Raw genomic sequence first — 15,000 nt, 5'->3', positions numbered from 1 at the left:
AATTAGAGATAAATCTGCAAAATAAGCAGCATGCAAAAGGGAATGAATTTGAATATATCTGAGAATGGGAAGCCAGTTTTTGAAGAAAATTTGGATTACACTAATTTTGATTTGGTTTGGATGTGTTATAAATTTGAAAATGGGGAAAAAATAATTGGCAAGAGAAAAAAGAAAAAAAGGATGGAGCTATGGAGAGGCATTGTCTGGCTTTGTGGTTTTTCCCGCATTGTGATTTTTTTTGCATAGCGTTCACACACATAAACACACACAAAATCATGCATGAGTCACGATATATTGCCAGGTCAAAAATTATGAAACAGATATCACAACTTCAAAATGGTTTTGCATGATATACTGATATATCGCCCAGCCCTCCTAGTCATCCTGGCTATGGTTTGCCTCCACGGACGAAGACAGTAATGTTTCTGGATATCAGTTGCTGGAAGCTGCAGAAGGGGAGAGGGCTCTTGGGTTTGAGGGTTTCCTACAGGTTTCCAGGTGGCCCCTGTGAGGAAGATGCTGGACCAGAGCACCTTACCAGCATCCCGTTCCCGTAAGCGGACAGCGAGTTTGTAATATCTAGTGGAGCATTCAAAGTGCTTCAAGGCTATCAGAGTTGGGAACCAAGGAATTGGACAGTAGGTTGTAAATCTAGTAAGATGAAATAGAAATACTGCTTCTGATACTGTGGGTAGCACACATCTGTCAACACCAGCAGCCATTCACAGCCTTACCCTCTATGAATTTGCCTAGTGTTATTTATTTCTGTGTCAAATCTCTACCCCACCCTTCCTTCCAAAAGAGCCTGGGGCGGCAAGCAACAAGCGATAAAATATTTGAAAAAGAATTCCAGTACAGATGTCGACCAGGAAGATCTCAACGTAAAAAGGTTTTGTGTCCCTGACTCCAAAAGAGGAAGGTCTTTGGTAGGTGTTGAAATGACAACAGACTGTGTAATATTTACCAGGAGGAGGGAAATTCAAAATTTTTATTATTATTATTATTATTATTATTATTATTATTATTATTATTATTATTATTATTTATACCCCGCCCTCCCCAGCCAAGGCCAGGCTCAGGGCAGCTAACAAGCAATAATAAAAACAAGTTGAATGAATACAACTTAAAAACAAGATTAAAATACAGCATTAAAATATTGAAACATTAAAATATTAAAATGCAGCCTCATCACAGGAGGAAAAAGGAAAAAGGAAAAAGAAAGAGGGGGAGGGAATCAAATTGACTCCAAGACAAAGGCTAGGCGGAACAACTCTGTCTTACAGGCCCTGTGGAAAGAGATCAGATCCTGCAGGGCCCTGGTCTCATGAGACAGAGCGTTCCACCAGGCTGGAGCCAGTGTTGAGAAAGCCCTGGCTCTGGTTGAAGCTAATCTAACTTCCTTAGGGCCCGGGGCTAATAGGGTGTTGCTATTTAGGTAGGCGCCACAATGTAAGAAGAGCCTCCTGGATGAGGCTATTGGCCCATCTTGTCTGGCATCCTGTTCTCCCAGTGGGCCCCCAGAGGCTTGTGGGAAACCCCTAGACCAGGGGTCGGCAAGGCTTACCAGCCATGGGCCAGATCACTCCCATGGAGATCGTCCGTGGGCTGGGCTGGTGCAGCGTGACGCCAAAAAATGAGTCTGCGCATGTCTGCGGAGCTGGAAATCGCTTCTGCACATGCCCAGATGCCGAAAATCGCTCCTGAGCAGGTGCAATTTTTGGCATCTGGGCATGCACAGAAGTGATTTCCTGTATCTTTGTGTGTGCAGACACAATTTCTGGCACTGCTCGGCAAGTCCCCGTGCCGCGCTGTGCCAGTTTAGAGCAGCACGCAGTGGGACTTGTCGAGCCGGCAGCTCAGTTCGGAGGTGGCTTGTAGGCTGGTAAAATGGTCTTCATGGGCCACATCCAGCCCATGGGCTGCACGTTGCCGACCCCTGCCCTAGACAGAACCCAAACACAAGAGCACTCCCCACTTCTGTGGTTTCCAGCAACTGGTATTCAGCACCTCGGACAGCAGCCACTGATAGCTTTCTCCTCTGTGAATTTGTCTAATCCTCTTTTAAAGGCATCCAACCTGGTTGCCATCACTGCCTCCCGTGAGAGTTAGTTCCATAGTTTAACCAGGTGAAAGGCAAAAGTAAAGGACCCCTGGATGGTTAAGTCCAGTCAAAGGCGACTATGGAGTTGTGGTGTGCATCTCGCTTTCAAGCCAAGGGAGCCAGCATTTGTCCACAGACAGCTTTCCAGGGCATGTGGCCAGCATGACAAAACCACTTGTGGCACAATGGAACACCGTGATGGAAACCAGAGTGCACGGAAACGCCATTTACCTTCCCGCCACAGAGGTACCTATTTATCTACTTGCACCAATGTTCTTTCGAACTGCTAGGTTGGCAGGAGCTGGGACAGAGCAATGGGAGATCATTCTGTCGTGGGGATTCGAACCGCTGACCTTCTGATCGGCAAGCCCAAGAGGCTCAGTGATTTAGACCACAGCACCAACCCGCATCTGCACTGCATGAAGGACTTCCTTTTAACTATCCTGAATCTTCCAACGTTCAGCTTTATCGGATGTCCCCGCAGACAGCTGAACTAGCCTGAAAGCCTCTCTGGTTTTGCAGCCTAGATCTGCTTGAACTCACATCCTCAGCAGCTCGGCTGGGTATTCCTCTCCCCGCCTCCTCCCCCTCAAGATCAGGTGTGTCAAATGCCAGCCTTGATGCTTCTGGATCATCCAGATGGCCAGAGAACATTGCTCCTTCTTGCCCAGCCTCAGCACGCCTGCAGTCCTCTTCCAACAACGCTTCGGCAGAGAGATCAGCCCACCTTTTTGGCTGCAAGGAATGTTCTCCATTAACAAGGCCTGGCAAAGTTCAAGGCCTTCATTGTGCCAGCTCACAGAGCATGCGGCCCCCGGGCAGATGGCAGGGGAAAGGTGTGGAGCCACTGTGTGCTTAGCAAAGCGGTTTTGCTTTTAAAATGCACAAACACACACCACAACCCACAGATGACCAGGTGTTCAAGGGGGAAGGCATAAGAACCTGAGACGAGCCTGCTGGATCCAGCCTATGGACTAGTCTAGCATCCTGTTCTTACAGTGGCCAACCAGATGCCTCTTCTGGGAAACCTGTAAGCAGGATTTGGGCTCTCTTTTCCCTCCTGAGGTTTCCAGCAACTGGTGTTCAGAAGCATTGCTGCCTCTGACCGTGGAGGAAGAGCATAGCCATTCTGACTAGCAGCCATTATAGCTTTGGCGTCCGTCACTGCCTCCTGTGGAAGCGAATTACACAGGAACTCAGCAACTTGGAGAAAAAAGTGGGATAGAAGTGCAATAGATATAGGACACCATATAGATTTTAACCTCTGGGGGAAACTCTGGAAAAGCAACTTGAAGTTTACTGCGTGCTATTCTTTGAAGGTGAGCTACCTGAAAATGATGTGCAGATGGTATTTAACTCCGAGTGGCTTTGTTAAGAGGCATAAGACTGAATCAGATAAGTGCTGGAGATGCAAAGAGGTGGAGGAAACGTTCCTTTACATGTGGTGGACTTGTAAAAGGGTAAAAGAGTACAGTGGTAACAACAACAACAATTTATACCCCGCCCATCTGGCTGGGCTTCCCCAGCCACTCTGGGCAGCTTCCAACAAAATATTAAAATACAGTAATGCATCAAACATTACAAGCTTCCCTAAACAGGGCTGCCTTCAGATGGTACCTCCGGTTATGAAAACGCTGGCAGCATTAAGATAAATTCAAGAGTGTAAATAAGTTTTGATGGATGCAATAATGGAATACCGATTGGTATAGTTTTTGTAAAATATGCAGGGATTTGTGATATGTAAAATGAACCACGGAAAGAGAAGGGAAGTCATTGATATTTTAAGGATGAGTAAAATGAGTATTTTAAATTGCAAAACAAAAAATTTAATAAAAATTATATGTGTGTGTGTGTAATAAATAAATATTAGAGGCTGTGTGTAATGCTAGTAAACCCACTGATGCTAGCAAACATGACAAGCCTAGGTTCATTAAGTTAAAGGGGTCTACTCTGAGTAGGACTTCGGCCTCCGCCATTGTGACCATGTCCCAGTGTGGGGTAGTCGGTTTTTAATATTTCATTGTAAGTCGCCCAGGGAATGTTTATGGGTGGGCTGGCCGTATCAGTCTGAATAATAATAATGCAGTGAGCAGTGCTTTATATTCCGAGGGCAGGATGAAGACCTTTGCTCTTCACAAGGCTCTTACCGAGTAAAAGCCAGACAAGGGGTGCATCAGGTGAAAAAACCATACGATGAACTATTCATGGGCAGTGGATGCCAGGGCCGCTGTTCAGCATTAATTGGCTTGCCGGACCCCAAACAAACGTCTATCAAAACCCATTATTCAGTGTCCAACAGAGCAGGGGTGAAAAAACAGTGCCCCCCCCAGGGTCTCCCCATCTGGCCCATGGCCTCCCTGGCTCGCCCGCTCCTACTCATTATCCAGCACTGGAATAAGTCTTGGAAGAAAACATGCCATCGAAAACAAAAGAAGCTTCCGCCAGCCTGATTGAAATATGTGAAGATTTGAGGGGTGTTTATGGTCAAGGAGGGAAAGGTTAACACCTCCACTCAAAACCAGACCCATTTTGGCTTCCCCCCACCCAACACACAGACATTCAGACACACCTTCTACTGTTTCAATGGAAGGCTATTTCTAAGCCTTATCTACCCCCCAATGTCAAAAGTGTGGCATTTACTGAAACTGGGGAGTAACAGCACCTTTTTCTTTAAAAAGAAAAGAAAAAAGGAACTGGTTGTATCCAATTAATGGTAGATCCAGTGCTTTTTTTCTGGGGGGCCGCAGGGGTACAGATACCCCTAAACATTTTGTGAATGTTTTGTCCCTTTACTGTATTTATTTCCCCCGATTTGAACTATAAAATGGTGATTTTCTTGAGTCAAAATGAGAGTACAGTGGTACCTCGGGTTACAGAGCCTTCAGGTTACAGTCTCCGCTAACCCAGAAATAAGTACCTCAGTTTAAGAACTTTGCTTCAGGATGAGAACAGAAATCACACGCCGGTGGCGTGGCAGCAGGGGGAGGCCCCATTAGCTAAAGTGGTACCTCAAGTTAAGAACAGTTTCAGGTTAAGAACTGACCTCCGGAACGAATTAAGTTCTTAACCCGAGGTTCCACTGTACCCCTAAATATTTTTATTTTTATCTTAGAAAAAAAGCACTGGGTAGATCAGGCTTCCTCAACCTTGGCCCTCCAGATGTTTTGAGACTACAGTTCCCATCATCCCTGGCCACTGGTCCTGCTAGCTAGGGATCATGGGAGTTGCAGGCCAAAAACATCTGGAGGGCTGAGGTTGAAGAATCCTGGGGTAGATCCATGGAAATTAAACTATGGAACTCACTGCCACAAGAGGCAGCAGCAACCACTGTCAATGGCTTTAAAAGAGCATTAGACAAATTCATGGAGGAGAGGGCTATCAGTGGAAACTAGCTGTGATGACCATTGCTCTGCCTCCACATTTGGAGACAGTGATGCTTCTGAATATCTATTACTGGAAGCCACAGGAGGGAAGAGGGCATTTGTGCTGATGTCCCGCTTGTGGGTTTCCCACAGGAATTTGCATGGCCCCTGTGAGAACAGGATGGGCCTAAGTTAAGGATGCCAATTAACTTCAATGGTCTTGTTATAAGAAAAACTGCTCCCCTTCACTTATGGGGTATTCTGGAGCATGTATTGAGTCCTTAAGTGGGTTCCCTATCGGTAGGAAGAAACAGAGGCCAACCAGAGTATATTGAGAAGCAAAGCGGCTAGTAAGCCTGATTTTTATTCAAAGAACTGTTGCAACAGGGTCCTCACTCACCACACGCAGGAGGGAGGAGAACCCTGAACAATGGCGCGCAAGCCGTTATATAGATTTTTGAAATTGCCCAACCTGTAGCCCGACCACTCCCCCCCCAAAAAAAATCATACATACATCACAGAAGGAGGCAGTCGCCAGCAGAATTCCTGCCTGCCAGGATACCTGACAATGGTCACTGACTGCAATACCTAGGCAGTCTGCAGGGGCAGAGAAAGGGGGTGCGGTAGGGGTGGGTGGCCCCAGGTGTCACCATGGAGGGAGTGACAAAACGGTGGGCGGCACTCACTGTGGGGCCTGCAGCACGCCCAAGCCACAAGTCTCTCCTGGGAGTGACGCAGTAGCTGGGGCACCTGCAGGCTCCGCGATGCCCCAAACAGTCCGCCAGCTGCCTCCCCCCACCCAAGCTGTAGGGTGGCTGACTGGGAGGAGGCAGGCAGACTCCTTGGAGGCCCCACGGAGCGTGCTGCCCCAGCTGGCCCTGCCCCTGGGCGCAGGGCACATGTGTCGCCCCAGGACCCCGGTCGGCTTGCTCTGCTACCGGCAGTCTGGCCATTCTTCTGTGATGGTTAATACTTTAGTTCACAGGCTCACCCTATTCATACACAAATACACCCTTAAGACAGGATTTGCAAGCAAAAAGCCAATGGGAAGGCTTTCCCCATTTGCCTCCCTTACTGCAGAGGAATATTTGAAGTCATTGGGAGAGTCAAAATGGCTTCAGGATTGCTCTCCCATCCTATTTCAGACACGTGGTTCATATATTTAGGTATGTGTACATCTATGAATATTTATTCTATATTTGAGGCCTTAAAATTCTTATAACAGTCTACTGTGAGCATTACAACCTGTAATATATGATACCAGGTGTGTGGGTGGGCTTGTGGGAAATGATTTCATAGGCTAAATCAGGGTCTCTCACTCCTAACTAGACCCATGGCCTTGTGTTCTCCACCACCGGTGTAGGAGTTTGAGAGAACCCACGTTCAGATCTCGCTCTGAGCCACGAAGCTCACTGGATGGCCATTGGCTAATCTGTCTCTGTTTACCTCCTAGAGTTGTTGTGAGGACAAAACAGAGAGGAGGAGAACGACTCAAGCTGCCTTCAGCTCCAAACTGGCATTCCACAGTTCTACAAAAGCCAGGAAAATAAATATGTAGATACCACTTCATTTCTCCCCAAAGAACAGCTCCAATTGTTCCCTAGTATTTTAGGCACATGGATAATTAATCTGAAAGGGACAATTCTCTCTCTGTTTTTTAAGATGCTGGCAGTGAAATCTATTTGATCTCATTTGCTGTCGATACATCCTACATTCGCTGAAACACTTCGGGGAAGCTTCCACAGTAAAAGCCACTTCTATTTTCGGTACTTAATTTAGCCTTGCTTATGCATTTCTAAAAAGGGGGATTTTTTTTTTCTTTCTTGAAAAAGCAACCCCTACCCACAGATCCTTCCTAAGCAGCCAAATAAAAGAAATTACATGCTTCTTGTTTTGACAGAATGAATCTATCATTAATATTTTCTAGCAAAGAATTCCAAGCTACAAGTTTTTAAAATTACTGAACACACTGGCTGGCAGCAAGTCTTCTGGGTTTGAAGCAGGGAATGTTTCCTAGCCCTACCTGGAAATGCGGGCAGCCAGCCATCCAATCTATGTTTAAAAGCCCCCAATGGAGAGTCCCCCACCTTGATCCAGAGTCCTGCTGGATCAAGCCAAAGGCCCATCTAGTCCAGCTTCCTGGTCTCTCCGTGGTCAACCAGCTGCCCCAACGGGAAGCCCACAAGCAAGACCTTAGTGCAACAGTTGGAGCTCATCCAGACCTCAATTTGTGTCACATTTCTAGGCAGAGGTCTGCACTTCAAAGCTTTCTGTCTGAACGTTCAGTTGAAACGTTTTTTGCTCCTGCCAAAATCCACTCTTTGCTGCTGAATCAGAGCAAACAGCAATCCCTGAATTGCTATTTGCTCCAATTTGGCAGCAAAGAGCAGGTTTTCACAGGGAAAGCACTGGGGCCAAAAAAAGTGCTCGGAAAGGGTGCTTTAAAGGGCAGACCTGTACCTAGAAAGCCGGGGGCAAAAGGCAAGTAAACCCCACCTGTGGTTTTCAGCAACCAGCATTCAGAAGTTCACTGCCTCCGATGGTAGAGGGGCAACCCAGCCCTTGTGGCTGGTAGACACTGATAGCCTTATCCTCTTTCATGATTTTTAAAGCCATCCACGTTTGTGCCCCTTGCTGCCTCTTATATTGCTATCTACCTGGATAATATCTCACAGAAGCTCCCTGTGGATTGGGCAGACTCAGCAAGGATGGTTTCATTTAACAGCTCGCAACTAACAGCCTCATAGAACCTCCACCTTGAAGGCAGCCTACCCCCGGAGGCCAGATCCTGCACAGACAAAGGAGAGAAAGCTATCCTCATCGTGCTTTCCTTCAAAGCCTCCTGGAGTCATCCATTGGAAATTAGATGCTGGTCCTACATCGGCAGCAGGGAAACGGAGCGTGTTTGATCTAGGAAGGTTCTTCTTTTATGTTCCTAAATTTGTACTCTGGACATGTCTTCAAAAGCAAAGGAGATTGTTCCAAGCCTTGCTTTGTTCTTCCCCCTCTGCAGCTCAGAGTTATCTGAAGTCAAGCTTCTTCCTAGCTCACCCTCCACCTCCTGGTCAAATGCCAATAGAGAGACACAAACTCTGCTTTCCAAAACTCCATGCATATTTTAAGGGTCATTCTGGATAGCTTAAGGACCACCTGATCCCTTATATCCTTGAACGATCAGTGAGGTCTTTGAATGAGGCCAGATTCACACCACACATTTTTAGTGTGATGATACCACTTCAAACACTCATGCCTCACCCCCAAATAATTCTGGGTGCTCTCATTTGTTCAGGGTGCTGAGAGCTGCTAGGAGGAACCCCTCCCACTCCCTGAGCTAGAATTCCCAGGACGGTTTAACAATTAATCCATCTTCCCAGGGATCTCTGGGAACTGTAGCTCTGGGAGAGGAATAGATGCCTCCTAACAACCCTCAGGACCCTTTACAAGCTACAGTTCCCAGGGTGGTTTGGAGGGGTGGGGAGAAGTCACGACTATTTAAAGTGGTATGATAGTGATTTAAATGTATGGTGCAGACAGGGCCTTATAAACAACATTCTGGATGGGATTGTTCGTTAAATTGGTCTGGGAATTGCAGCTCAGGGGAGGGAACAGGGAGTCTCCTAACAACTCTCAGCACCCCTAAAAAAAAAACAGTTCCCAGAACGCTTTTGGGGGAGACATGCCTGTTTAAAGTGTCATCATGGCACTTTAAATGTATGGTGTAATGTAGCTGGGGTCTCCGTTTCTGCCCCCCTGTGGGTCAACCGCATGACTTGCAACTACCAGAAGCCATGCATTTGGTGCATTGGGCTCAAGCCTGTGGAACTCCCTCCCACTTGAGATTAGACAGGCACGCTCTTCTGCTTAGCTTTCAGCACACAACAAAGGCTTTCTCATTCCAGCAGTCATTTTTAAGTAGCGTCTGGTTTTACCGCGACTTTTTATTTTCTTTATTCTCTGTGGGGTTCATATTTACGGGCGCAGCTGAGACATGCTGATGGTTATGCCATATTTAAATAAATAACAGCACAAACCTAGATGGAAGCCTAGCAACTGAAGTCACTATTGCCTAGAAAAGGCCGGGAGAAACAGAATGAGAGTGAGAAAAGGGAGATTGATTTTCTCCGTTTTTTATCGTACCGGGAAGCTTGTCATCAAATCTGGCTTTCTGTCTCGGAAGCGGAGGAATACAAATGGATGGACTGAAAAACTAGAATTCTTACCGGGGGGGGGGGCAGAGAAGGGTTGACAGAGGCAGTGAGAGAAGACAGCACCGGAGTCCTGATGTGCGCTCCTTTCCACATAGCCAAGAAAAAACAAGTTACACATATTTCGCTTTAAGTAGGGCAACCTCTCAACCAGCAAAATCCGCCCCAGAGTCAGTGATACAGGGAATTTTCTAGGGAATTCCCTCCCCCAGAATTTCCTTCCCACCCCCCGTGGAATTTTATTTCCACTTATGAACTATTTATAGTCCATAGTTTATAGTTATGAACTATAAATAAATACATACATTTCTAAATAAATCCTCCAGGAATTTTGTCTAATCCTCTCTTAAAGCCATCCAAGTTGGCAGCTATCCCTGCTTCTCGTGGGAGCAAGTACCACAGCTTAAATATCCGCTGTGTGAAGGAGGACTTTCTCTTATCCATCCCGAGTCTTCCAACATTAGCAGAGGTGATCACTTTTTAATCACAGGTATTTGCCGTATAATTTATGCAGGCTCGTAACAGGGAGGTGGGCAAGGTGAGTAATTAAGCACAGGCTTCGGGAGGAAAAACCAGACGGGAAAATTTTCCTAATGAAGAAAGGGGATATTGGGAAGAGTTGGGGGCTGGTCCTATGGTCACAGCTTTTAGGAAGCTCTAAACTGGGAGTGCAGGAACATACATGGGTAGGTGTTGTGGGTGAAGGACCTGTGGTTAGATTTGCAATGCTGAGCTCATTAGGATAACTGAGAAGAACACACACACCACCTTTCCTTTCAAGAAGGAATACCAAGTGGGTCGTGGAACCGATAAAAGCCGGCAGCAAGATAACAAGGATAAAAATCAAGTTGCAAAAATAGAACTGCCCGTAATTGAAAGAGATCTTATTAAACATAAACAGCTGCATTGCAACACCCGTAATTAAAATATGTAATAGGCGAGCCTATGAACACAGAATAACAAAACAACAATCAGAGCAGAAGACTCAAACCAGATCAGAGAAAGGTTTGTCAAAGCAGGTATATCCTTGCAGCACGCCGGCACTGATGGGGCCGCTCATATTTCAACAGGGAGGGCATTCCACAACACTGGCACTACCAGGGAAAAAAGCCCGCTTTCAAGTTACTGCAAGCTGATAATCACCAGGCACTGGCAAATGTAACTGGGTTGCATTTCTTGATCTTAATGCCTTTATGGGCCAGATGGTCAATTCTTGTTGCACACAAACACACACTCCTGCAAGCTAGCTGAGTTTGATTCCGATGGCAGGGAAGATAAGGGGAGACCCAACAGTAGCTTTCAAATGGGTGAATGGCTGCCACACAGAGCATGGGAAGCTTATACCGAAATCAAACCACTGTCCCACCTAGCTCAGGACTGTCCACACTGATTGGCAGCAGCACACCAGGGTTCCGACAGGGGCTTCCCCAGCCCTAGTGAAGGATGGAACCTGCAAGCTTTTGCGTGTGAAGCAGGTGATCTTCTGCTGAGATCCCCACCATGAAAATAAGATTCATGGTTCTGACGGGATGAAGCTAGCTGCCTGATACAGAATCAGACCGCTGGTCCAAAGAGCTTGGTATTGTCTACACTGACTGGCAACAGCTCTCCAAGGGTTTCAGGCAGCTTTCTGTGTTCGTACAACTTGCACATCACCTGCCACTCCACTTTCTCTGTGGGAAACCTCAAACATAGCAGACACCCAAGCAGGACGATGCTTAGAGGGAGCTGGGGTGGAAAGGGAAACCACAACTAATCCCACTGTCCCCAAGGGATGCTGCCTTATCTCAAGTCAAGACTATTAGCCCGCCTAGTAAGAGCTGTTCGACAGTGGAAAGGACTCCCTCAGGAGGCGGGGGACTCTCCTTCCTTGGAAGTTTTTAAGCAGAGGTTGGATGGCCACCTGTCATGGATGCTTTAGCTGAGATCCCTGCATTTCAGGGGGGTTGGACTAGATGGCCCTTGGGGTCCCTTCCAACTCTACAGTCCTATGATTCTAGTTCCATGCTGTCAATACCGACCAGCAGAAGCTCTCCAGCCTTTTTTGTAATCTCCCCCAGCCCTGCGCAGAACCTGAACCTGGGGCCTCCCCCCCTACATGCAAAACGCATTTACCTAACACTGAGCTCAGACCCTTTCCCTTCAAAATAACACAAGGTTCTAGTCCTCATCAACTGGATTTAAATCAGAAACAAAGGAGGCTGCCTTATATAGTCTTGGCATATCAGTGGTATAAATAATAATAATAATAATAATAATAATAATAATAATAATAATAATAATAAATGAGTCAGGCCCAATGGTCCATTGAGCTCTGCACTGACCAGTTTCAAACAGTTTTCCCCAGAACTACCTGGAGATGCCAAGGATCAAACCTGGGGACATCCTGCATAAAGAGCGGTTCCTCTCCCACTGAGCCATGGCTGGATCAAGCTAACTTGCCACCTATCTCTTTATATCCTCCCTGCTATCCACAGCTACCAACCAGACGCTTCTGGGAAGACTATAAGCAGAAGGTGAAGGCAACAGCTATCTCCTAGCCAGGCTCCGCATCATCAAACATATGCCACTGAAACGTCCACACTTCATAAAACATATTTGCTCGGTTCAGAGTCTTTAAATAAAGCAAGCAGGTGAGAGCTTTTACCCGGCGTCGGCACATAGGAAGTACAACAGATCAGACCACTGGTCCATTTAGCTCAGGACTGTCTGCCCTGACTGGCCATGGATCTCCAGGTTTTCAGAGAGGGGACAATCTCAGTGCTACCTGGAGATTTCAGGGATTGAACCTGCAACCTTCTGCATGCAAAGCAGATGCTCTACCACTGAGCTATGGTCTTCTTCCGCAGGAGAGCCCTATTGGGAACTGGGGAAGTGACTTTCCCCCCCATTTAGTGAGCTTCTAATTGAGGAGTGCCGTTCTTCATGTTGCTGAAAGATTTGAATTAGTGGTTGTTTGCCTCCCTTGGGACGCCCTCTCCCCACCAGTGCCATTTCACGAATCTTCATTTTTCCTCCACCTCTTGCTTTACTCCAAAAAGTTGTTTTTTAAATATCAAGTTTGATTCCTACCTCTTGGTTGGACACAGGATCACTTTTGTTTAGCTGAAGCCGGCAGAAGATGGCAAGGGGAAAACTTCTCTTCTCAGCAGAAGCTGGGGTAGTGGGGGGTGCCGCAAACAACCTCCCACAAAGCACACATGCCACAACACTGTTTTGAGCCAGGATCAGGGCACCAGTCTCCTCCCTCCCTCTAGAGCAGGGTCAAGGTGCCAGAAAAATTTAATCTCTGGGCAAATATCAAGGGGATCCCAGAAGGCACACCCCACTAATAAACAAACAAAACCCTTAGCAAGCAAAACACCCCTTTATGGGGACACTTAGAATCACAGAAAGCAGGATAACCTTAATGCCTCACAAGCATTAGGCTATAATTCTCCACTCCCAGCATAGCTACAGTGTAGAAAACACATTGACACCCCCCCCCAAAAAAACAACAACCCGTAGACAATGACAAAAAACCCTTGGCGACAGATTTGAGGCAAGACCTCTGATTTTATATTATGCTTTTGATTTTTTGTAAGTCGCTTGAAGGTTCCTTATACAGCATTGGGAGTATGATTTCAAAATAATAATAACCTCCAATGCAGACTCAGGATAAACCACCCGCCCTCCAGCTGCGAAGACTTAGGAACGCCAGTTAGCACTTGAGAATCAATGGATAATACCACTAATGGGAACACACAAACACCCCTTCTCTCTCCTCAGCTAAAATACAGGAAGCTTGCTCACTCTCTAGGAACAGGTATATAGCCTAGCCTGCCGCCCCCGCCCCCCAAAAATACATAGGGCATAAATTCAGCCAGGGAAATCTGCCTCTCAATCCCGACCAGCAAACCGATCTCCACTACAATCGCTGGCTCAGAAGCGGGCAACAAATAAAAAAACACCCACCTCCCACAAAGTAATTATAATAAATCTGAAGGCACTCCGTTGCAGAGCACGACCAGAGACCGCTACCTCTTTAGTGCTGGTGTGAGGGCGCTCAAGGGACCACTCCCTCATGCAAAGGAGAGGTGGGGAGACACCACGGGACAAAGACGCCTTCCCCCAGCACGGCCAGGGCGCGCGTAGGCAAGTCAGGCAGCCACCCACCCGCGCTCCTTTCTCCAGGCTCCACGCCGGGAAGTAGCGCCCAGCTCACAAGCTTCCACCGGCTCCTGCCGCAGCTTTTTATACTCCGCCTCGGCTGCTCGGCTTCCGAGAACCCTGGCCTCTACCAACGCGGCGCCTGCAGGAGGGGAGGCAGAAGGGGCGCCGAACCCCTTCCCGGATTGTGCGCCTCCTGCGCCCGGCTCGCCTCCAGCTTCTCCAAATTGGAGAGCTTCGCGCGTAAGTGGGATGGAGGTGGGGGGGGGGGGTGTTTCATTTACGCACGACCCTCGCCTCCCCCTGCAAGGACGGGCGCGATGGTATGGCCTTTTGAGCGGGAGGGAGGAGGAGGAGCCCTCGGCGTGGAGGGGAAAAGGGGGATTTTAACCAGGGGGGAGACGAAGGGGGGAAGGCGGCGGGGGGAACCGGTCTTTGTATAGTAGAGGTAAAATGCTTTTCGACAGTGGCTGTGGGCATACAGATGTTGCCGAACTACAATTCCCATCATCCCTTACTGGGGCTGATTCATTATTTTATTTATTGCTTTTCTATCCCACCTTGTTTTCCAAGGAGCTCAGGGCAGTTGAACAATCCTTCGCCCCACATTTAATCTCTGCAACAACCCTGTGACGTACTTTAGGCTGAGAGACAGGGACTAGCCCAAAGTCACCTAGTGAGCCTCATGGCCGAGTGGGGATTTGAACTCTGGTCTCCCAGGTCGGGTTCTAGTCTGGCATTCTAACCACTACACCACACGCGCTTTCTATGGAAGTTAGAGTTCAACCTGGAGGGCCACGAATGCCTGTGCGACCCTGTTCTGTGCTCGGTTTCAGTACCTGGGACAGCTCCCAGCACGTCACTTTTCCTGGTCATTTCCGGGTATGGGGATTGAACCTGGGCTCTGCCACTCATGCTAGACCTCCTGTGATCTTCAGAAGAAGATCTTTTTCCTATGCTGGGGAGTCTGTGGCCTTCCAAATGCCGCTGGACTCCAACTCCCATCATCCTTGGCTTTTGGGACAGATGGGAGTTGGAGTCCAATGACACCATTCTGGAGGACCACACAGGTTCTCAACCTCTGCTCTGCATGCTTCTTTAGAATCCTTCTGGATCTCTAAGGCTTGCATCCAAGTAGGCATGCTTAGGGCTCAACCTGCAAGTTTATGCATTGCACAGTTAG

General features: G+C 47.6%; 1 protein-coding gene across 2 annotated transcripts in view; it reads right to left on the bottom strand.

Annotated features, from left to right (window-relative positions):
* Positions 1–13,952, bottom strand: part of DISP3 (dispatched RND transporter family member 3) — an 88,025-nt gene extending 74,073 nt beyond the window's left edge. The window contains exon 1 of one of the 2 annotated variants that reach the window (XM_081202925.1): positions 13,689–13,952. In XM_081202925.1, the coding sequence (XP_081059051.1) occupies positions 13,689–13,733 (45 nt within the window). In that variant the 5' untranslated portion in view covers positions 13,734–13,952. The other variant, XM_081202926.1, reaches the window with a different exon arrangement.
* Between the last annotated feature and the right edge of the window lie 1,048 nt (positions 13,953–15,000).

The sequence above is a fragment of the Podarcis bocagei genome (genome assembly GCF_964188305.1).
Source record: "Podarcis bocagei genome assembly, chromosome: 7".
NCBI lineage: Eukaryota > Metazoa > Chordata > Lepidosauria > Squamata > Lacertidae > Podarcis > Podarcis bocagei.
This window is presented reverse-complemented; position numbering and strand designations above follow the sequence as displayed.